We start from the raw sequence: 24245 nt of genomic DNA on the forward strand, positions 1-24245 counted from the left end.
GTACTGCAGAAGTATACCTGTGTGAGGTGGGGGTATAGCAGGAGTATACCTGTGTGAGGTGGGCGTACAGTAGGAGTATACCTGTGCAAGGTGAGGGTACAGCAGGAGTATTGAGGTGAAGGTACAGCAGGAGTATACCTGTGTGAGGTAGGGGTTCAGTAGGAGTATACCTGTGTGAGGTGAGGGTACAGCAGGAGTATACCTGTGTGAGGTAGGGGTTCAGTAGGAGTATACCTGTGTGAGGTGAGGGTACAGCAGGAGTATACCTGTGTGAGGTGGGGGTACAGTAGGAGTATACATGTGTGAGGTGGGGGTATAGCAGGAGTATAACTGTGAGGTGAGGGTACAGTAGGAGTATACCTGTGTGAGGTGGGGGTATAGCAGGAGTACACCTGTGTGAGCTTAGGGTACAGTAGGAGTATATCTGTGTGAGGTGCGGGTACAGCAAGAGTATACCTGTGTGAGGTGGGGGTATAGCAGGAGTATACCTGTGTGTTATAGGTTTGCAGGTGCCCGGGAGGTTTTATTTCCATTTGATTTCATTTCTGTATTGAGACATGGACCTGTCCGGTGGGAAGGGGTTAAACTGGTGGAATGTGGGCGATTCGGGGTTTTTGGCAGCTGGAGTCAGAGAAAGAGCACCAAGGCAACTGGGTCTGAATATGGCTAATTAACTCTTGGAGCTCACCGTGCTTATGCTGAATGCTTTTCTTGCAGGGATCACCGTTAATGGCCTTTTTGTCACATTGTAAATGCAGATGGGTCAGAACATTCTGAACAGCAGCTCCATGCCCTCCTCGTTCCTCCTGATGGCCACGCCTGGACTAGAAGATCCTTACGTCTGGATCTCCATCCCACTCTGTCTCCTGTTCCTCACCTCCTTTGTGGGTAATGGGCTGGTCCTCCTTGTGATCAGTCAAGAAGTTAGACTTCACCAACCCATGTACTTGTTCCTGTCCATGTTAGCCATCACTGACCTCTTATTCTCGCTGTCCACGAGCCCGTCTGTCCTGGGAGTCTATTGGTTTAACTCTCGGAAGGTGAGGTCCCAACTGTGCCTCTTCCAGATGTTCCTCATCCACTCTCTCTCTGTCATCGAGTCTGCTCTCCTCGTAGCAATGGCTTTCGACCGCTTTGTGGCCATCTGTCATCCCCTGAGATACACGGCCATCCTCACCAATCCAGCCGTAGGCAAGATGGGTCTGGCCTCAGCGATACGAGGGACATTAATCCACCTGCCGCCGGTCGCGAGCCTCACACTTCTGCCATATTGTCACGGTAACGGTTTGTCCCATTCGTACTGCTTGCACCAGGATGTCATGAAACTGGCCTGTGAAGGGACCAACGTCTTCAACATCACCTACGGTTTGGCGGTCATAATATGCACGGTTACTCTGGATTTAGTTCTGATTGTACTTTCTTATCTGTTGATCATCAGAGCGGTGCTGAGTATCACCTCGGAGACGGAGCATTACAAGTCGTTCAACACATGCGTGTCCCACCTGTGTGCCGTCTTCCTCTTCTATGTCCCCATGGTAGCCCTGTCCATGATTCACAGGTTTGGGATAGACGTTCCTCCTCTCTTTACCAGTTTCATGGCTAATCTCTACCTCTTTGCTCCACCGATGCTCAACCCAATCATTTACAGCATCAAAAGCAAGCAGATCCGGAGAGGCTTCTACAAGTTTTTTCACCCCACGAGAGAGACGCCTCTGAATCCGTTCGATGGTGGCTTCACTCTACAGGAGTAGATTGGATTTATGTGACCTTCAGATTCCAGCCCCGGAGGATGGGCCTATCTGCGGCAGGAAGTAGTTGATGGAGCCTCTGATTTCAGGTGGGGGTCCGTATCTGGTACATTTGTAACAATTATTTAGGCAGAAGAATGAGGTCCCCTAAACCCACCGATTTGGACTATGTACGGGTAGGTGAGTGAACCCCAGCAGGGGGCGACAGTCACAATTTCCAGTGAGTGCAGACAGACCTATAACACTATACAACGTAGCTTCCGGAGGCGGGGCTATAGGTGGCACTACCATAAAAGGACAATAAACGGCTGCCTAGAGGCCACACCCAGTTTTTCCTTAAAAGCCCCAAACACCCTTCAGTAAATGTATCTAATATATATGGTTGTACATTCCTGTACATTGGGCCTGAACCCCGATGCCTGCTTCATGCAACAAGTTCTACCAACAGACAACGCCGCTCCGGGGCCACTGGAGATATTAGAGATTCCTAATGCAGTGGAGTATTTAGAGATTAGACTGCAAGCTCCTTTGAACAGGAGGGTTTATAGTGAGCGTTTAAAATTAATTATTAAAATTTTAAAAAATTATAAGAAGTATGGGAGGGTCTGACAGAACAGGGCAGGAGATTCTGGAGGATAGGAGCAGCGCGGGTAACATGCTGGGGAGGGGGCGATAACTGTCGGAGAGGGAGAGCTGGGGGCATCAGTACGAGACCAGAGAACTCGCCGGGTCACTAAGAAGAGACTCAAGGTCGCAAACCTACTTCTGCATTAAAAATAGCATGTGTCCCATGATGTTGACGGGACCACCCACCGCCGTCAGCAGGACCGCCCACAGCCACCAGCAGGACCTTCCACTACTGTCAGCAGGACCGCACACTGCCTGTGTCTGGATCATTATATAATGATTGGAAGTCGTGCTGTACCACTGTCATGATTCCACCCTGCTAGCCCGGACCATGCATAATTATTTCGCTGTCATGTCCATCTGCTACCACTAGTGGCCACCCTCCTCCCTCTGTAGTGCTCAGAAGCAGATTATCAGGTACAGCTGCACCCATTACCTGATTGAAGCCCTGCCTTTAAAAGACCTGCCCTGCCCTTCAGTCAGGGCCTTTGCATTAAAGTGTTTGGTCCGTTCTGCTTTGGCCCTGTACCTGACCCTATGTTGATCCTGCCGTCCGCCCTGCCATTGGGCATCCTGCCGTCCGCCCTGCCATTGGGCATCCTGCCGTCCGCTCTGCCATTGGGCATCCTGCCGTCCGCCCTGCCAGTGGGCAACCTGCCGTCCGCCCTGCCAGTGGGCATCCTCCCTAGAGACTTACTGCCTGTACTTGCTGTTCCTGTTACCTTCAATAATACAGTACCCTGCGACTGGGCTCCTACCCGACCTGCTTACCAGAGTCATGACAACCACGTCTGTGTCTGGCTCACTTAATAATGATAGGACCCATGCTGTAGCACCGTCTTTCTCTGGCTCACTATATAATTATAGGAGTCATGCTATATGACCACCAGTGTCTGGCTCACTATATAATGATTAGACTTGCGCATTCGTCTTCGGGCGAACATGAAAACGAGCACGAAGAGGCCGTTTTTTTGTTCGTTCCGAAGACACGCCGAAGAGAATACAGTGCCGGCAAAACGTAGGAGAAGACGAAGACTCACAACCACGAAGAATCGAAGATTCTTCGTGATCGTCTTCGTTTTTGCCGCGCAGCCGCCAAAATTTCAAACAGGAGTGAGCTGATCTTGTCTGTCCAATCAGCTCACTCTTGTGACGTCACGCTAAGGGTCTCGTCCAATGCCTGTGCTGCTGTTTTTTGAATTCTGAAGGCGCCTTTATAAGACCAGAGCTTGCCTGAGAGATCCATTCATTTTTCGCTGTGACTGCTTTGGCAACACTGCTGTGCTGCATCCGAGCGTTACAGAGAGAGATTGTTCTGTTCTGTGTGAGACTGGTAAGCCTTAGCCTGCCATTTCTCACTGTGTACTTCATCCTCACTTCAGTGCTACTTAATATAATTAATAATAATAATTTGATTAATTTAATTTTTTTTATTTAATTTGTCATCAACTGTAGTGTAAGTGCTGTTGAGTTGACAGTGCACCCAGTGCCTCAGTGGCACTGGGGTGCCCTTGCCCTGGGCTGGCACTAGTGCCTATTGCCTGTCCTGCTTAAATAAATTAAATAACATTTATAAATAATAATTTAATAGAATCTATAATTTAATAGTTCATTATTATATATATATATATATTTGTCAGTCATATATATATATATATTCTATAGTATACTAGTGTAGAGTGTACTGTAGACATTCATCTACTAGTGTCTAATTTAAAATCAGTAATATTAATTAATATAATTAATAATTGAATTCATTATAAAATTATATATATATTTGTCAGTTATAGTTAGTAATAGTATACTAGTGTAGAGTGTACTGTAGACATTCAAGACATCTACTAGTGTCTAATCTAAAATCAGTAATATCAATAATTCTATAATTCTTTCTTGTCTTAATAGTTAATTAAATTAGCTATAAATAAAAGTAATAATATTAAATAATTACTACTAGCGTATAGTTCAGCTAATCTTATTAGTACTGGTGCTGCAGCTCTATAGTTTGTGCTTTGTTTTAGCAACAGCAAGAGACCAAGTCAATTTTTCTTAATTAATCTTTCATTTTATTTCATTTGTTTTGCTCACCTCAGTCCATCAGTGAAGTGAACTTGTTGGGCTAGTGAGTGCAGCCGCATAAGTGCTGTGTTTTTTTTTGATCAGCAAGCAGTGACGTTAACTGTTTTGCAAAGATTTTCTCATTTATTTTACATTTTATTTCAATTTTATTAAAAGTACCCTTAGTGTTTTGCTCACCTCAGTCCATCAGTGAAGTGAACTTGTTGGGCTAGTGAGTGCAGCAAGCAGTGAAGCTAACTGTTTTGCTGTGACATTTTATTTTATTTCTAATTCTTTTCAAGAAAAATTGACTGTGACGAGCTGTACTAAGCAAAGCTTCAAGCTACTAGCTGTAGTACTAAAATAATTCTAATCTTCTTTAATCTTAATCTATAATATATTATAAATAATATATAACAATATAAATTCTAATTCATAATCTATAATATAAGTAATTCTAATTCTAAATTCTAATTCATAATCTATATTCTTCTATCTATAATACATAATATATAAGTAAATTATTTCTAATCTATTAATATTATATAACTTAATATTAATTAATAAATCATATACTGAATCTGATTTAACCTCACTTTAGCTTAGTGGGTTTGAGAGCGTCTGCCTAGAGGTAGACTTATAGTAAGGAAATATAGCTTTAGGCTAGCATAGTAGTAGGCTAAGCTCTTAGGCCCGTGTAAATTCAAATTAAAAATAAAATACTGCTAGTTATTAAATAGTTAATCTTGAGTTAATAATTTAAATAACTTTAGCACTTTGGCAGATTGCACACAGCACAGTGCAGTAGTGCATAGTTTTACTTTTTAAGCAGTAGCACTGAAGAGAACTTCCTCTAATTTTTTGTCTTTAATTCGTTTTTCCTTTTTTTTTATTTTTATTTTTTTTTATTTTTTTTATAGTTTTTTAAACACTACACTACACTACACACACAACACAAAATTTGAAATGGATCCTCCTTTTGGGACTAAGGAGGGACAAGCTCCATCTACCACCGCCACCACCAGCACCACCACCAGCACCACCACCAGTTCTAAGATGCAGCCTTTGCGTCAGTCTAGTCGGCCAAGTAGGCCAAGCTCTCGCTTATCATTTGGGGAAGCATTGCTTGAAGGATCATCAAGTAAAGGAAAGGCACCAAAAGCAGGCAGTAGTAGTGCGGCTAGGCCCACAAGCTCTATGGTTTTTTACGGAAAGCCTAAAGCACCAGAAGCACGTTCAAAGTTAAAGGGTAGCACAAGTAGTACCAGCCCAGTGACTAAAAAGAAGTGCCTTTTGCCCCAAGCAGCATCTTCCCCATCCACCAGCAGCATGCAAGGTACCAAGCAGAGCCAAATTAGCAGCAAGACTCAGAGGGGTCCCAAACCAAAGCGATCTCATTCCTTTGTAGGGAAAACCACCACCACCACCACCCCCACCTTTACCGCCTCTACCACCACTAGTGCTGTGCCTACTGTTCCCACTGGTACCGCCACGCCATGTCCTCCTAGTACCTCTAGCAAGCCACCAAGTCCTTACAAAATTTTTGTAAAGACAGTTAGAGAGAGGGCTACACATAGTGGAACTCCACCTAGCGAGGTAGCAGAGGAGCCTGAGACTGAGAGGCCAAGTGCAGAGTCTATTCTTCCTGCTCGCACTACTACTAGTCACGAGTCTCACGACGATATCAGTCTTAGCTCCAGCCTAGCAGGTATTCCATTCGATCTGGCTAATGAAGAGCTAGACTATGAGCCAGAGGAAGTAGAGGAGATGAGTGGTCAGGAATCAGATTCCTCAGGGAGCAGTGTCCAAATGACTAGTGCACAATTTTCCCCTGAGCCTCCACCTTCTCCGCTACGATCATCACCACCACCACCACCACCAGCAGCAGCAGCAAAACCTAGCAAATCTAAAGCAATTAGCAGTCCCACTATGGCCAGTACTGTTACCACCAGTCCCACCACCACTAGTTCTGCCTCTGTTCATCCACCCCGAGCAGTAGGAGCAGCACCCAAGGCACACTCCAAGGCTATGCGCGCCCCAATTTGGGAGCACTTTGAAAATGTTGAAGAAGGGCGCTATGGAAAGTGCAAACATTGTGGGAAGCTAATAAGCAGAGGGAAAGTGTCTGGCCATTTTACCAGTGCTAGCATGAAGCATCACCTCAGCACTCAACACAACGCTGTGCTATTGGGGAAAGATGCAGAGGGAAAACTTAGTGCAGGCAGCATAGCTGGTGGCCATGGAAAAACCCCAACAGCTTCTTCTTCTGAGCCAATAGCAGCAGCAGCAGCAGCAGCAGCAACTAGTGCTGGCAGCCAGAGACCAAGGCAGGTTGGAGCACTGCATGTCCAGCCCACCCTGGAACAATTTGTGGCATTCCAATCCAAAAGGTCAATGCCCAAACAGCAGGCCAATAAAGTAACGCGACTGATTGGTCAGTTCATTGCTGTTGGAGGGGCATCCTTCTCTATGATCGAAGGGGAGCCTTTCAAACAATTGATGGCGGCTGTGGCTCCACAATATACAGTTCCGTCACGTTCCACTTTCAGCAGGAACATTGTCCCCTCATTGTATCGGTCCTGTGTTGCAGCAGTGAAAGAGGAGCTTTCCAAGGCTGCTGGTCAGTCTGTTCATTTCACTACAGATTTGTGGAGTGCACCTAGCGGCCAGCATGCCTTTCTTTCTTTGACAGCACACTGGTGGCAGCCCGGTGTGTCTAAGGAAGCTGCTGCAGCAGGCTACCGATCTTTCCTTCTCCATGCAGAAGTGATGGATGAAAAGCACACTTCCCAAAACATTCTGCATGCGATGAGGAAAATGTTTAGCCTTTGGGTGGGAGCAGAGGCGGGCACCAATGTTGAAGTTGGTTTTGTGGTAACTGACGGAGGTGCCAATATGGTGAAAGCGCTGCGAGATGGTCATATTGTTGGTGTGCGCTGTGCAGCCCACATCATCCATCTTGTAGTGAAGGCAGCAATGTCAGAAGGAACTAATGTGGCAGCAGTAGTTCTGTCCCGCTGCAGAAAGATCGCTGGGCACTTTCACCATAGTGTTAAGGCTAGCCAACTTTTGAGGGAAGAGCAAGAGAGGTCAGGTCTTCCCGTACACTGCCTACGTCAGGATGTCAGTACACGGTGGAACTCCACGTTAGACATGCTCGAGAGGATTTTGGAGCAGCAGAGGGCAATCCATAATCTTGCCTCAGAGCACAATATTGGGATTACCTCTCCATTGAATAGGGAGGATTGGACAGTGATCGCCCAGCTAGTGGCAGTCCTTAAACCATTCAGGGATGCCACAGAAAATTTAAGCTCAAACACTGCCAGTCTGGCCCAGGTAATCCCAGTGTTCTCCCATCTAGGCAGCAAGATGGATGTGTTCCTTGGAAACCGTGAGGCTGTTCAAGGTGGCACTCTACATCCTGACATAGCAGCCATAGTCAGGAAGCTGAAGGATCTGCTAAAAGTACACCTTCGCAAGCGAATGGAAGAGAGTCCCGAAATGATGCTAGCGTGCCTTTGCGATCCAAGAATTAAGGGAAAGCTAGCTTTGAAATTCAGTGTTCTCAGTAGCTACCGGGAGCAATTGGTCAACAAGGTGCGTGACTGGCAGCGTAAAATGGGAATGCTGTCCGAGGAGGGAGAGGTGCAGGAGGAGGAAGAGATGATGTGGTCTGCTACTCCTAGCAGCAGCATCAGCAGCAGTGCCACAAGCAGCACAACACAGCTGAGTGGAGCAGCTGCGTTTTGGGAAGAGGCACTTGGGAGTATAGTTGGACCATCTGACAGAGCTAGCAGCAGAAAGGAGAGTAGTGCTGCTGAAATGGTCAAACTTTACCTCTGTGAAGTTCCTTCTGCGCCTAATGTTGATCCTCTTAGCTACTGGGATGAAAAGAAGAGTGTGTGGCCTGCACTCTCATGGGTTGCGCAGCAGCTACTATCATGTCCGCCAACCACTGTTCAAAGTGAGCGCGTGTTTTCTATGACTGGAAACATACTGAGTCCACAGCGCTCACGCATGGCACCTCATCTGATGGAGCAGATTGCCTTCCTTAAATTCAATCTGCCCAAGTTGGGTTACCCAGCTCTTAGCTTGGAAAGTTAATTTTTTTTATCTGTAATGTTTAAGGTAGTTTCTCCCCCTGGTTGCACGTGTTTGCGGTGTGGCAACGTCTGCTACCTCCGCCGGTGTAGCCAATTTACGCTAGGGCCTAGTGTCTGAGTTCTGGAAGTCCGCTCCCAAACGCCATGGACTGACAGACTTTCATGCTTTGCCCTGGGGTGAAACAGGTGAGCGGGTCGTCAATTGCCCACTCATTCACCTTTTTCCTTTTCCAACGGTGCTGCTGGTGGTGGTGCCAGCATCTTTTGCCAGTTCGCTTCCTGGCTGAAATCATGCCTCAAATGTCCCTAATGGAGAGGGTAGTTTCTCCCCCTGGTTGCACTTGCTGCGGTGTGGCAATGCCTGCTACCTCCGCCGGTGTAGCCAATTTACGCTAGGGCCTAGTGTCTGAGTTCTGGAAGTCCGCTCCCAAACGCCAAGGACTGACAGTCTTTGGATGCTTTGCCCTGGGGTGAAACAGGTGAGCGGGTCGTCAATTGCCCACTCATTTGCCTTTTCCAATGCTGCTGCTGCTGCTGCTGGTGGTGCCAGCGTCTCTTCTCTGCCAGTTCGCTTTCTGGCTAGTGTCATGCCTTAAATGTCCCTAATGGAAAGGGTAGTTTCTCCCCCCCTGGTTGCACTTGCTGCGGTGTGGCAACGCCTGCTACCTCCGCCAATGTAGCCAGCTTACGCTAGGGCGTTGTGTCTGAGTTCTGGAAGTCCGCTCCCAAACGCCAAGGACTGACAGTTTTTGGATGCTTTGCCCTGGGGTGAAACAGGTGAGCGGGTCGTCAATTGCCCACTCATTCGCCTTTTCCAATGCTGCTGCTGCTGCTGCTGCTGCTGGTGGTGCCAGCGTCTCTTCTCTGCCAGTTCGCTTCCTGGCTAGTGTCATGCCTTAAATGTCCCTAATGGAGAGGGTAGTTTCTCCCGCCCTGGTTGCACTTGCTACGGTGTGGCAACGCCTGCTACCTCCGCCAATGTAGCCAGCTTACGCTAGGGCCTTGTGTCTGAGCTCTGGAAGTCTGCTGCCAAACGTCTAGGACTGACAGTGTTTGGATGCTTTGCTCTGGGGTGGAACAGGTGAGCGGGTCGCCAATTGCCCACTCATTCGCCTTACCCAATTCTGCTGCTGCTGCTGCTGCTGGTGGTGGTGCCAGCGTCTCTTCTCTGCCAGTTCGCTTCCTGGCTAGTGTCATGCCTTAAATGTCCCTAATGGTAAGGGCAGTTTCTCCCCCCTGGCTGCGTCTGTTTGCGGTGTGGCAACGCCTGCTACCTCCGCCGGAGTGGCCAGCCTACGCTAGGGCCTAGTGTCTGAGCTCTGGAAGTCTGCTGCCAAACGTCTAGGACTGACAGTGTTTGGGTGCTTTGCCCTGGGGTGAAACAGGTGAGTGGGTCGCCAATTGCCCACTCATTCGCCTTTCCCAATTCTGCTGCTGCTGCTGCTGCTGGTGGTGGTGCCAGCGTCTCTTCGATGCCAGTTCGCTTCCTGGCTAGTGTCATGCCTCAAATGTCCCTAATGGTAAGGGCAGTTTCTCCCCCCTGGCTGCGTCTGTTTGCGGTGTGGCAACGCCTGCTACCTCCGCCGGAGTGGCCAGCTTACGCTAGGGCCTTGTGTCTGAGCTCTGGAAGTCTGCTGCCAAACGTCTAAGACTGACAGTGATTGGGTGCTTTGCCCTGGGGTGAAACAGGTGAGTGGGTCGCCAATTGCCCACTCATTCGCCTTTCCCATTTTTCAATGCTGCTGCTGGTGGTGGTTGTGGTGGTGGTTGTGGTGGTGCCAGCATCTCTTCTGTGCCAGTTCGCTTCCTGGCTAGAGTCATGCCCAAAATGTCCCTAATGGTAAGGGCAGTTTCTCCCCCCTGGCTGCGTCTGTTTGCGGTGTGGCAACGCCTGCTACCTCCGCCGGAGTGGCCAGCTTACGCTAGGGCCTAGTGTCTGAGCTCTGGAAGTCTGCTGCCAAACGTCTAAGACTGACAGTGTTTGGGTGCTTTGCCCTGGGGTGAAACAGGTGAGTGGGTCGCCAATTGCCCACTCATTCGCCTTTCCCATTTTTCACTGCTGCTGCTGGTGGTGGTTGTGGTGGTGCCAGCATCTCTTCCGTGCCAGTTTGCTTCCTGGCTAGAGTCATGCCCAAAATGTCCCTAACGGTAAGGGCAGTTTCTCCCCCCTGGCTGCCTCTGTCTGCGGTGTCGCAAAGCCTGCTACCTCCGCCAGAGTGGCCAGCTTACGCTAGGGCCTTGTGTCTGAGCTCTGGAAGTCTGCTGCCAAACGTCTAAGACTGACAGTGATTGGGTGCTTTGCCCTGGGGTGAAACAGGTGAGTGGGTCGCCAATTGCCCACTCATTCGCCTTTCCCATTTTTCAATGCTGCTGCTGGTGGTGGTTGTGGTGGTGGTTGTGGTGGTGCCAGCATCTCTTCTGTGCCAGTTCGCTTCCTGGCTAGAGTCATGCCCAAAATGTCCCTAATGGTAAGGGCAGTTTCTCCCCCCTGGCTGCGTCTGTTTGCGGTGTGGCAACGCCTGCTACCTCCGCCGGAGTGGCCAGCTTACGCTAGGGCCTTGTGTCTGAGCTCTGGAAGTCCGCTGCCAAACGTCTAGGACTGACAGTGTTTGGATGCTTTGCTCTGGGGTGAAACAGGTGAGTGGGTCGCCAATTGCCCACTCATTCGCCTTTCCCATTTCCTTTTCCATTTCCATTTCATTATTTTCCTTCTGATACACAACCAACCAAACATAACACACACAATAACACAAATAACACAGTGACATAACACATAACACACATAACACATATAACACAGTGACAAGTGACAACACACATAACACACATAACACATACACGTACAATGCAAAAATCACAAGGACCTTTCCTCTTGTTATTTGTCCTGGCCTTCACTTCTACACTCACTAGCATTAACGCTATAACTCACACTTCATACTATAACATTTTTCCATCCACATACCTGCCAACAGACCCAACTTTTTCAGGGACAGTCCTGCTTTTTTCCAGTCCTGTCCCATCTAATTTAGCTAAACTAGGTATGCAAATACACGTTGGTAGTTATAGCTCGGTAGGTAGCACTAGTATAAACATTAAATAAATATAATAAAGTACTAAATAATAAATCTAACTTTAAAATACATTTAAATAAACCCCTAATTTTTTTTTAAAACCCATTAAAATTAAATTATTATTTAGACATAATACATCTTTAACCAAAGCAGTGCACTGCTACTAATCTTAAACATAACCGTACATTAACCCTAAGCTATTTTTTAGTTCTTGTCCAACATTTTTCCATCCGCATACCTGCCAACACACCCAAGATTTTGGTGGACAGTCCTGCTTTTTTCCAGTCCTGTCCAGTAAAAGTTGGGTTGTTGCAAAGTATGCCATTGTAAATAGGTAGCAAATGTTAGGCATGTATTACAAGTGGTCCAAAATCAATTTAAAAATGTAAAATAATCCCTATTCTTTTATTAAACATCTATGGATGTGTGATTGTGTATGATAAACGGAGGCCAAGTTCCTTGGAGCATTTGTCTCTAGGTCATTTTGTGTACAGTACACCTCAGTACGTGTGTGCAACTCTATTGGTCGTTTCGGCAGGGGGCTGGCCTGCCATCAACGAATGAAGTGCGTTCTGCAATTCACTAGTTGATGCCAGACCAGCCCCCTGCCGAAACGACCAATAGAGTTGCACACACGTTCCTTCACGGCAGCTGCTGCTGCTCCGATGTGTTGTTAACCCCGTATTAACCCCTGCTAGGCAACCGGGAAGGAAACGAAGATTAAACGAGCACGAAGAATGTCCGCGAATATTCGCCCGAAGAGAAGACAGGAACGGGCGAATATTCGCGGAATACGAAGGTTTTTTCCCCCCCGAAGACGAGCACGAAGACGAACACGAAGAGCCCCCTGGTGCCCAAGTCTAATAATGATTAGAGTCATGCTGTACGACCGCCTGTGTCTGGCTCACTATACAATAATTAAAGTCATGCTGTATAATTTCTCCCAATGAAAACTGAGTGTGACCCACTGCAGAAAAACTATTTGTTGGATAATAAAAAGACCAAAGCAAATGTATTGAGCATTTCCATCAAACTGTGACACGCTTAATAAAGCCTCAACCTTCTGTAACTAACTGAAACTTGAACCAAATTGCCAATAGTGCCTGCCTCATAAAACATTCACCTTTCACCGGGGCCTAGCCCACAAGGGAACAAACAAAACATTAAGTGAGAGTGTAAGTGAGAGAGCATAAGAGAGTGTAAGTGAGAGCGTGAAAGAGCCTGAGTGAGGTGAGTGACAATTTTCGTTTCCGAATGGAAACATTTTTGTCTGAACCGAAAGGACAGGAAACAAATTTCATTGTCTGGAAATTAACGGACCAAAAACGAAACGAAAAATAGTTTTTGGTCCATTTGCACAAGTCTAATTATTGATGATTTATGTAGCACCATCATATTCCACAGTGCTGTACAATCTCACATAGATTTATGTAATGGGGTAGCCATCGGGGAGTTACTAAATAACAGGTGAGGTGGCAGATGCCCCGTATCTCACAGGATTCAGGGAAATATCTCATAAGGAATGGGAATCTGCTGTGTTATATCCGCTTACTTGAAAAAATTGTTTTAAGGAGAAAGAGGGCGAGTCAAAGAGCAGGGTCGGGCGAGTCAAAGAGCAGGGTCGGGCGAGTCAGAGATCAGGGTCGGGCGAGTCAGAGATCAGGGTCGGGCGAGTCAGAGATCAGGGTCTGGCGAGTCAGAGATCAGGGTCGGGCGAGTCAGAGATCAGGGTCGGGCGAGTCAGAGATCAGGGTCTGGCGAGTCAGAGATCAGGGTCGGGCGAGTCAGAGATCAGGGTCGGCGAGTCAGAGATCAGGGTCTGGCGAGTCAGAGATCAGGGTCGGGCGAGTCAGAGATCAGGGTCTGGCGAGTCAGAGATCAGGGTCAGGCGAGTCAGAGATCAGGGTCTGGCGAGTCAGAGATCAGGGTGGGGCGAGTCAGAGATCAGGGTCTGGCGAGTCAGAGATCAGGGTCTGGCCTCGACTCAGATCCTAAAGGAGGCGCATTCCCAGGACTTAAGAAACAGGAAAAAGCTGGCATTTCCACCTCCGCCGGGCGATATTACCCGGTAACCTACAGGCACCGAATCACGTTTATAACGAATGTGACAGACCCACCAGGGACCTCAGGTTGTCCCTCTCCGCCAAGAGACGACTTCTCCCGCTAGGATGACAACCCACCGCAATCCGTCAGCAATATCCCCAAGCAAAGTAAAGGGTTATCACTATCCGCTACCCAAATAACCAGGCGAGACGAGTCTTTAGGTACAAGAAGAGGAGAACTGATTTATTTTAGACACAGACGGCTGGATATATCCAGCAAAACACATATTAACATAAAAGAAGATACTGGGGTACAAACCGCCCCCTTAATCTGCCTCCCAGAGACAACAGGGGCAGTAACGGGATTAACAATACAATAGGGTCCCAACCTCCACTATCTATTACCGGGCCAAACCAGTTCCAGGGATGGCCGGGGTAAATGTAGTGGTGGAACTGGGGGGACATAATAATGCACCATGGAGTGGGGGGGGTCTGATATTAAATTAAAACAATGGCGGTCTCTCCCTGGTTGCAGATCCTGGCTGTCTGCCGCCCTTACAAAAAATTACTGCAGTTTTTTCTGAAGTAATAGTGCTGTTTTTTGGACATGAAAAAACTGCAATACTGAAGTTTTACTGCAGTATTACTGCACATTTACTGCATTTGGACTTCACTGTACTGCAGTTTTACTGCAGTTATTTTTGTACGGAAGTACAAATGCAATAAAGCTGCAGTACATTGAAGTACAACTGTAGGTTTGCAATATAAAATAAAAGTGCAGTAAAACTGCAGTAAAAGTGCAGTATTGCAGTTTTTTCATGTCCAAAAAACTGTAGTATTACTTCAGAAAAAACTGCAGTAATTTTTCGTAAGGGCTGGGAAAAAACCCCTCACCCAGTGATGAGATGATACTGCTGGGGGGACACAGAAGTCTCTACAGACCCAGGGCCCATCGTGAATAGGGAGGAGGCTGGCAGTCAGGCCTCTCCGGGGCCCCAGTGATGGAGGGTTCTTTCACACGGAAGTTCCATTTTAAATTAAACAATGTGGAGGAAATTGTATATTACGGAAATGAATGCAAAACAAGAACAAGAGGTGAATCCAAAACAAATGTCCTCTTCCACCTGCCCAACCATTTTCTCCATTTTGCTGTTTTGTTTCCGGAAAAAGGGATTTACACATCGCACATTATACATGATTTATTATCTGTGCTGCTTAATCCTGAGGGATCTGAGGGCTTCTTGGTGCAGAAGGTCCGAGGGGGGTGACTCCTAGGATCATATATAAAGCTCCCAGTTGGTGCTTTTGCCCCCAGTATGTTATGGTTGATATCTCTGCTTGAACACAGGTGACTCAATTAAGTGCGTCATTAAATAATAACAAGTGAAGGTTCCCATGATGACCGGTATCAGAGGCACTTGGGTAACACTTTTTGTGAGTCGCTACATATAATGCGGGAAACCCATCATTATGCACGGCCACTTAATCCTGAGGGATCTGAGGGCTTCTTGGTCCAGAAGGTCCTCGGGGGGCGACTCCTTGGAGACCTGCCCGGTCATGGCCGTAAGAATCAGAGATCACCTCCGGAGCGAGGATTATTCCCAGGCGGATCCACAGCAGCTGCTCTCAAGGACATAAATAAACCCGTCTATACGTGACGGACACAGGAAGAGCGGCGGAGAACCGGGATGGATCTCATCTGGATTCAGATCAAGTTACGCCAATGACCGGTGGGATGCGTCCCACCGATGGTAATAAGTGTCCGCTTTTACTAATGTCTAGTGTCTGTGCTTTTGTGGGGTAAAGACCGACGTAACCCTCTATCGGTTACATTTTCTCTTTAAATCATCTCAGATTGATGACATTTTTTTTCGATAACTTTGTGAAATTGGTTTGAGCAGTTTGGGTAAAACCAGGGATTCTTGAACCTGTATAGATCAAATCCAGAGAGATCTGTTTTAAGGAAATGCTTACAGATCGTCCAACCTTGAAATTTGTTCCTTCAACCAGAAGTCACCCAAATTATCTACAGATATTTAAAGCTATGTATATATAACAGCCTGAAAGAACAAGGACATTACGAAACAGCTCAGAGATAATAATAATCAGAGAGGGTCCGGGGCTCAGTGAGAAATACAATGAATTCTAATGGTTTTTATTTAAAAAAAGCTGCGTTCTCTGCAGAGAACGGCGACCGGCGCAGGCGCAAATACGGTCCCTTGGGTTACGTTTCCACTCGGTATGAGATCCACATGTCTCCAGATGATGGAATTGCATAGAAATTGCGGTTATTAAATCCAGGTCACTAACGAGATGATTACAGGGCAGTTAATTGAAAGGGTAATTAGCACTAACAGGCAGATTGTGATGTAAGATAATTATATGTGTTTTATAACGGAGGACACCCTACGCTCGTATTATATGTATAGAGATTAGGACTGCATACGTGTCAGCGTCGGCGTTTAGACATGGCTCCCAGAGATCCCTCTTTGTTAGAAAAACGTGATTTTTTTGTCTTAATAACTAAAACCCAGCTGTGAAAGCAGCTAGATCCAGCCATTAAACATCTTGTTTGGAAATGTAGCTTCAGTGGCATCATCCCCAGCGGAATCATCAGAAGCAAACAGACAAACTGAGAGAATCCTGCAGGGAACGGCATTGGCATCTCCCGTTACACTCATCAGGTAATTCAGCAAATACTTTCGTCCCACTTTCTCTGATCCTCAGTATGACCCCTACCTGCTTCTTCTTCTTCTTCTTCTTCTTTCCTTCCTTCATTCATAAGCATACTTAATAACACCATCTCTGCATCTCTTCTTCCCTTGTGTCATCACCCCACCTCATCTCACATGCTCATCTTTCCTGTCTTCAAACCTTCCGTACTAATGACCGACCTCATGTGATGGCATCCCATCTCCACCAGTCCCAACACCATCACTTACTGGTCTTACTTCTTCTATGCTCTGTTCCAACCTGCTCCAGCCCCCGCACCTTCCACACAAACAACCTCCATGCCTACAACCTCAAACCCATCTGCTGTTACCCCAGCACTCCTTTCTGTGTGCAACAAACTCCCCGCTGTTTTTCTCTCTCTCACCACCTCAGCCTCCTGATTGAGGAAAGAAAGCGAGAAAGTTGCTTTCCATCTTTCCTACATCAGACTCATCCTCGTCTGGCGCTGCTAAAGTACTATCGCTCGCATCCTCTTTTGGTCTCTTGCAATAGACCACTTCCCCCACACACCGTGATGGCCACCAATCTGGTGTTCTCCCATCTTTGTTTAATCTCACAATTCTCTCAGCCTCACCAAAGCCAGTTAACATTCAAACTACGAAAACTACTAAAATCTCCCTCAGATCCCTCCGGTCCTGTTGTCGCCACAGCTCAGCACGGCCATACGCTGGCCTCAGTGCTAGATATGGTCGGCCCTGTAACTCTGTGCCATCCACCACACTGTCCACCTCAGCCATGGAATTCCACACAGACCCGTCCCCTCCAAATGTGTTTAAATACTGCTGAGCGCCTTTGGAGGGAGACTTTACACTTAACAATAAAATACACATCATCGGGGATAACATCCTCCCCATAGAGTTAATCAAATATTAACTCAACCCCTCTCCCTGCCACAAGCCACCCTCAACTGCTTCAGTCTTGCCACCCCTATTGCAGTTTCTGAGGTCCTCTCATCCTCCCACCTCACCACCTGATCCCTCTCCCCCTCACATCTCCTACAATCTCTTAATGGTGCCCTTACAACAACCCTAACCAATCTTGTAAACCTCTCTATTTCCTCCGATATTTATTTAAACATGCAATCCTCTCTCCCATGCGAAAGAAACCTTCCTTTGGCCCCACATCCCCTTCAGATTACTGTCCAGTTTCCCTCCTCCTCTCTGGCCTCCAAATTGCTGTAACGAGGAACATATAACTGAGTCATTATCTTTCCTCTAACTCTCTGCTTCACCCTCTACACTCTGGATTCTGTCCACCGAGACTGCGCTCACTAAAATTACTAATTAATGGCCACCTAACACAAAGATCTCATCTTGCATTTTATAATTCTGGACCTCTTGGCAGCCTTTACCAGGTCGGCCATCCTATCCTTCTACAAACCCTACATGCTCATGGCATCTTAAACACAACTCTTTCATGTCTCAAATCCTTTCTCTCTGACCGTACTTTTAGTGTCTCCTTCCCTGCTCCTTGTTCCTCTCCCCTCCACTATCTGTTGGTGTCCCTTAGGGCTCAGTTATTGGGTCTCTGCTCTTCTACATCGCTTCTCTCTGACATCTCATATCTTCCTTTGGCTTCCAATACCACCTATACGCCGACATCACCCTAATCTATATCTCCTCTCCCCACCTCTCACCCTCTAACTCGCCTCACCCACTGTCTTTCCGGAATTGCATTATGGATGGCGTCACAGTACCTGAAGCTCAACATCTCCAAGACAGAGCTTATGGCGACCCCGCCATCCATCACCACTGACAACCCCACCATCCAACCGACAGACCAAGTTCACTACCTTGTTGTTACACTAGACTCCCTCCTTCATCCCTCAAATCCAGTCCCTCACCAAGTCCTGCTGCCACCTGAGAATCGCCCAAATCCACCCATTCCTCACACAAGAAACAACCAAAATACTATCCCACTTATCTGTTATGTCATTCTAAATCTGGAATCTGGCGCCATATAAATGTGACATAATATACTTTGCTGTTAGAAACCTTTACGTTCAATTCTAATTAACAGCTGCCACCTTCATAGATAATTATGGATTCAATCAGAGGAATACGGTGACTGTGGGCAGCGAGGGTTGAGTTTTCTTTATCTTTATTAATCTTATCTCATTATGCCTATAAATATGTTACTATTAACGAATCAGGACGAAGTTACAATCCCGTAGTTATCAGTGATGTCTGTATTTTTGCAAATTGTGAAGGTTAATCTCCGTTTTCTCCTTTCACAGGCTGTTTCACGTTTAAATGATGTCCGACTCAAATGAGACTTTCTACAGACCCCCGAATTTTATCCTAATTGGTATCCCCGGCCTGGAAGACGTCCAGTTCTGGATTTCCATCCCTATGTGTTTCATGTACATCCTCACGCTCCTGGGAAACAGCGCCATGCTGGTTATTATCTTGTCCAAAGAAAGTTTCCACAAACCCATGTACCTTTTCCTTTGTATGATGTCAATTATCGACTTTGCTGGTTCGTGCACCACCACACCCAAAATCCTCAGCATCTTTTGGTTCAAGTCATTGGACATTGATTTTAATGCCTGCCTGGTCCAGCTCTTCTTCATTCATTCCTTTACCGTGATGGAGTCAATGGTACTGTTGGCCATGGCGTTCGATCGATACGTTGCCATATGTCACCCTCTGAGATACACAACCATTCTAACCAATCAGACTATAATCAGGATTGGCATTCTGGCTATCATGAGAGCCTTCTTAATCACAGCTCCTTGCCCACTTTTGATCAACAGATTGTCCTATTGTAGGACCAACGTCATAGCGCACACTTACTGCGAGCACATGGCCGTGGTGAAGATCGCCTGTACAGACACAACCATTAATCAGGTCTACGGCTTGACGGTAGCTCTCCTGGTGATCGCGGTGGATACAGCATGTATTTCGTTTTCGTATGTTGTTATAGTCAGGGCCGTCCTCAGACTCTCCTCTAAGGAAGCTCGTCGCAAAGCATTCAGCACGTGTGGCTCTCACATTATCGTCATCCTGATCTCCTACATCTTAGCGCTCTTCTCCTTCTTCACCCACCGCTTCGGACACATCATTCCACTCCACGTTCACATTATTTTTGCAAACCTTTATATTCTTATTCCATGCATGTGCAATCCAATTGTTTACGGCGTAAAAACCAAGGAAATTCGGGAGAGAATTGTATTGATTTTCCACTGAAAATCATTTATTGACCCAAAACACTTCTCATCATATGTCTGAAGACACCTTTCATCTCTCTATAACTTCTCGCTGATCAGCAGATGGTACGGTGTTCTCCACATCATAATTTGAAAAATATTGATAAAAATATATATATAATTTTGGGTCCATCTTCACATATTTGCGGTGGATTTTGACTTTATGATTTGCCTTTTATTGTAATCATTACCGTTGAAGAGTTAATATGTGCTAAGCCATTGACTAATTCCGCCTTAAATAAATGCTGATAAACCCTATCTATATAATGGTTTTTACGGTTTTTAATGGTATCTATATAATGGTTTTTACGGTTTTTAATGGTATCTATATAATGGTTTTTAATGGTATCTATATAATGGTTTTTATGGTTTTTAATGGTATCTATATAATGGTTTACACGGTTCTATTACTCGCATTACACACATGTTTATGTGAATGAAAAAGCAATTGGGCACAAAATGTCATGCAGAGTATTTTGCTCTCTCTCTCACCCCACCTTGCAAGAGCCATTGCCTGGAGATATTGTAACACAAACTCCAGAGTGTATTTAAGAGAAAAAACAAATATAACAGAGCGCAAACAAAATAAGGCATTTTTTGCCTTAACAGCTTCAGTGTCGATGAGGTATGTATCCCGGGGGGGGGGACAAGTAGAGTCAACTTGATACCTTTATTGGCTAACTGAGTAGATTTAGAGTGCAACCTTTAAAGACCTCTCATGTCTGAGGAAAAGCTTAAAAGCTTTTTCATCCATGCTCACACACTTATACATACTTACAGGTTCATACTGACACATACATACTCACACACTTATACACTCTAACATACATATAGTCATACATGCTTCCTTCCTTCTACTCTCTACCTCCTTCCCTTACTCACGCCCAGGCGGACCAGCAATGGCAAAAAGGGCCCCCACAAGCCCTTGCATCAGTCCTACAGGAGTGATCAAAGAGGCTCCCCCCCACAATCGCCAGTTTGTTGACGATTGTGTCCTTCAGGGACAGGAAGAAAGGTTTCTTCGTCTCCACATCAGTGTGAAGGCCAACTCTCCATTAAGAGCGAGCGTGCAGTGTTAACCCCTTTAATGCCGCGATCGTGTATGGCAGGGGTTAATATTTGTCCCCACAAGCTTGTGGGGACAAAATTTCAGTCAATGCTGTGCTCCTATGGAGCATGAGCACTGAAAGAGTTAAAAAAATAACAATAACAGCACTGACCTGAAAGTCGTGGTTGCTTCCAGGTGAATTGCTGCAGAACCAATCAAAAGTGGGCTGATGATGCTCAGATCATTCCTGGCCAATAGGAGTGATCTGATCATTATGGCAGCCCCTGGATGACCCTGCCCTAGAAAGAGAGAAGGGTTATCTATGGTGTTTCATCTATAATTATACACAAAATCATCACTTATTAATTGTTCTCCCAGATTAATGTCAGTGGCCTGAACTTGTCACTTACAAGTGATATGTACATATAAAAAAACATAAAACAAGTTTGAAAACTGAACTGCGCATGTTCCAGTTTTGACTCCACAATGTCTGAGAAATGACTTATCCATGCATGTGGGGTATCGCTGTACTCGGGGGGGGGGGGTTACTGAACACAAATCAAGACCTTTTTTGTTCTTTTACATGGTGAAACCGCAACGTGGATGTGAAAATGTTTTTCTTTTTTTAGACTAAATTTGTAAGGAGCCGGGGTGGAATCAGCTGCATGGGACGGGCCAATACGCCCCAACTAGATTCCCTGGGCTGTATAGTTTTTGGACATATATAGTTTTAGGGGTTAAAATTGAATATGGGTCATGTAACTACTGGTCATAATTACCTCGTGTCACAACGTGGCTGTGTGTCTCGTACCGATTTCTAATATTATGAAGCATCTACTCTGTTGTTGCCCCCCACCCCTTCTCTTCTTGTACCCTTCTATTTTTGACATGTTAAAACAATAAAACATGATTTACCTAAAATTGAATATGGGACGTCTACGCGTTCCAGATGAGACCTGGAGCCAACAAACTGATCTGTCAAAATTCCATGTTTGAAAACTGAAATGCGCATGTTCCAAACCCGCAGTGCCACAGAGACATGCCCTACCCATGTATACGGGGTATTCCTGTACGCGGGGGGTGTTTCTGAATACAAATCACAAGTTATTTTAGTCATTTCACGTACCCAGGGGGAAAAAATACTGAAATACTGAGTTTGGATAGAATGGGTTAAAAATGAAAAAAAATCTGCAGTGTTTAGGACGGACTGGCGCTTAAATGGTTAAATCAAAATTGTTTAAATGCCCCTAGTTAAATACTTTGGGATTTTGTTGAACAGTTTTTCTTTTTCTGGCTGCTATTGGGGCGCAAATCCCAGCCAATCACATCTTTCAAAAATCTTGCTTAGAAACAGCGATGCGCGTCATTCATATTTAACCCTGTAAGTGCCATAATAAATGAAAATACCAGGCATATGTGGTGTTTCCAAAAGTAGGACAAATACCTAAATACATTTTTGGAGGTTTTTTCCCGTTTACACGGGTTATATATATAGGCGAAACTGTGAACATTTTTCCTTTTTTCCTAATTTCCCCCACATTATTAGATATTTTTCATACTAAATGATGGTTTATATATAATTATTATTTCAAAAGAAAGCCCTACTCGTGCTGAAAAATATATATATATTTTGTAGGAGTGCGGTTAATGAGTTGAATAAAGTCATAGCAAAAGCACAAAAACTGCTCTGGTCATTTAGTGCAAACATGGTAAAAAAAAAACTAAAAAAAAACCCCGGTGCTGAAGGGGTTAAAACACAGAACTATTACCTTTGTGAACACATTTAAAAAAAAAATACAAAAAAATAGTAAAAAAAAACACAAAAACTTTACCAGGATCGACCTGAAAGTTAACGTTAGTTACATTCTGCAGCGGGTCCTCCGCGGATAATCAGATCATTCCTATTGGTCAGGAGTGAGAGCCGATCATTACGACAGCCAATGGATTAACCCCTTTCCCTCCCACCAGCGACAGCTGTCAGAGAGCGAGGCCTAAACTTCTCACAAGTGATCTGATAATCTCTCTTTCACTCCCTCCGCGGGGTCACTCGGCAGCCTGTCACAGAGCTTGCGGCGATCTCCCGATCGGGACCTCGATGATGTCACAGCGAGGGGATCCCCCATCAGCCATGATGTCACCAGAAAGGTGCGGAACGTAAGATTTGCCCGGTGTGCCAGTTGGCCAGCCCAGGCCCGGCACCAGTTGGGGTAGCAGCGACACTTCTTTACGGGGACAGTAAAGAACAGCCCCGGAGGGAAAGAATTGGACAGAGGGGCCCCATGAATGTAGTGCGGACGAGGTACCCATGGTCAAGCCTGGTTAAGGGGTTAAGGCATGACTAGGCAAATTTTTGGCACTGAAAGTGTTAAGAATTGGTGGCACGTGCAGGGCCAGAGGGGAGGGGGTAATTACCCTCCCTGAGGGGTATATAAGGAAGGGTCTTTTCACTACAGGGGCAATTATTTTAAAGTGCATTTTCCCGCCCCTCCCTCCCCTAATTTTTGGCATTAGCCGGGGGCTCAGGTTTTTAAGCTGGTGCGGTGCAGGAGTTAACCCTCTAGGTGCGGTTACTTGTGGTGCACAGAGGTGTAAGTGCAGGACACTCCAGGGGCAGGCGCCCCCTGTGAATCGTAGGGTCATGTGACTGCCGCGCTAGGGGATGCCGGCAGTTCCAGCAGGGATACAGGTGGACACGCCCATACCAGCAGGTTACTTATTTGGTTATTAATTGGTTACAATTGGTTATATGTATGCTTTCATTTTGACTATAAATATTGATATATATGTTGTGTCAAAATGTGTTGTGTTAATATTTGACACTTTGTAAAACATTAATAAAGGTTGAGTGTCACGGTGCTGAAGTTATTTTAGTCCGCAAATAATTCCATATCTGACGATTAATACAATTTTTGAAATAAAGAAGTGTCTCTTGTTTTATTTGTAAAGAGGGACCGAACACTGGACGCTACTTCATTCATGCAATCCGCGTTCTTCCATAACAGATGTTACCGTCCCTTTAAATGAAACCCAGCGCGGCAGGAATTACAGATCCGGAATGTACAGTTTGGTGATTCATAATTTCGCTGCTATAACAGTCCCCGGGGTTCATGTCCGCGAGGGCCAGTAACCGGCTGTGTGAGTATATAGAGAGAGACAGGCACGGGGAGACAGACGGAAGGGCGGATAGATGTAGCGAGAGGACATTCCTCGTTCCGAATGAGACGCGTGCGATCCGTGTTATCTCCGATACGTCCCCGGTAAGTCCCACATACTAAGCCGCTTGGGAATTATTAGCAGTATAAACATGAATAATAATAATATTTTTATAACTCTTTTTATTTATTTTTACAGAAATTCCCTGAATCTGAGCAGTACCCGGACACATCACAAAGAGAGACTAGAGGTATCCCGGTTTGGTTATTAATCCTTTAGGAGAGCTTTATGCGCATGATTGAATCCCGTTACTGTGTTTGCCTGAACTACTTCCACTGTATGCCGATTCCAGGTATCTACTACCCTTTCTCTAAGGTGGAATTTTCTCACATCGCCCTTCAGCCTCCCCTCTAACTATAAATCCTGCCGTTTCTCCCGAGCTCCTCTTTTTATTTAA

The 24245-nt window shown here is 45.9% G+C and overlaps 2 protein-coding genes across 2 annotated transcripts; both read left to right on the top strand.

Moving 5' to 3' along the window:
* The first annotated feature begins 752 nt into the window (after window positions 1-752).
* LOC149272903 (olfactory receptor 51G2-like) lies at window positions 753-1751 on the top strand. Its single transcript, XM_089506630.1, has one exon. The coding sequence runs from the start codon at window positions 753-755 to the stop codon at window positions 1749-1751; it is 999 nt and encodes a 332-aa protein (XP_089362756.1).
* Window positions 1752-18631: 16880 nt separating this feature from the next.
* Window positions 18632-19567, top strand: LOC149272904 (olfactory receptor 52P1-like). The gene has a single exon (XM_089506614.1). The coding sequence runs from the start codon at window positions 18632-18634 to the stop codon at window positions 19565-19567; it is 936 nt and encodes a 311-aa protein (XP_089362740.1).
* The last annotated feature ends 4678 nt before the right edge of the window (window positions 19568-24245 follow it).

This window comes from Sceloporus occidentalis, unplaced genomic scaffold (genome assembly GCF_023333645.1).
Source record: "Sceloporus occidentalis isolate IW3139 unplaced genomic scaffold, rSceOcc1.0.p SCAF_403, whole genome shotgun sequence".
NCBI lineage: Eukaryota > Metazoa > Chordata > Lepidosauria > Squamata > Phrynosomatidae > Sceloporus > Sceloporus occidentalis.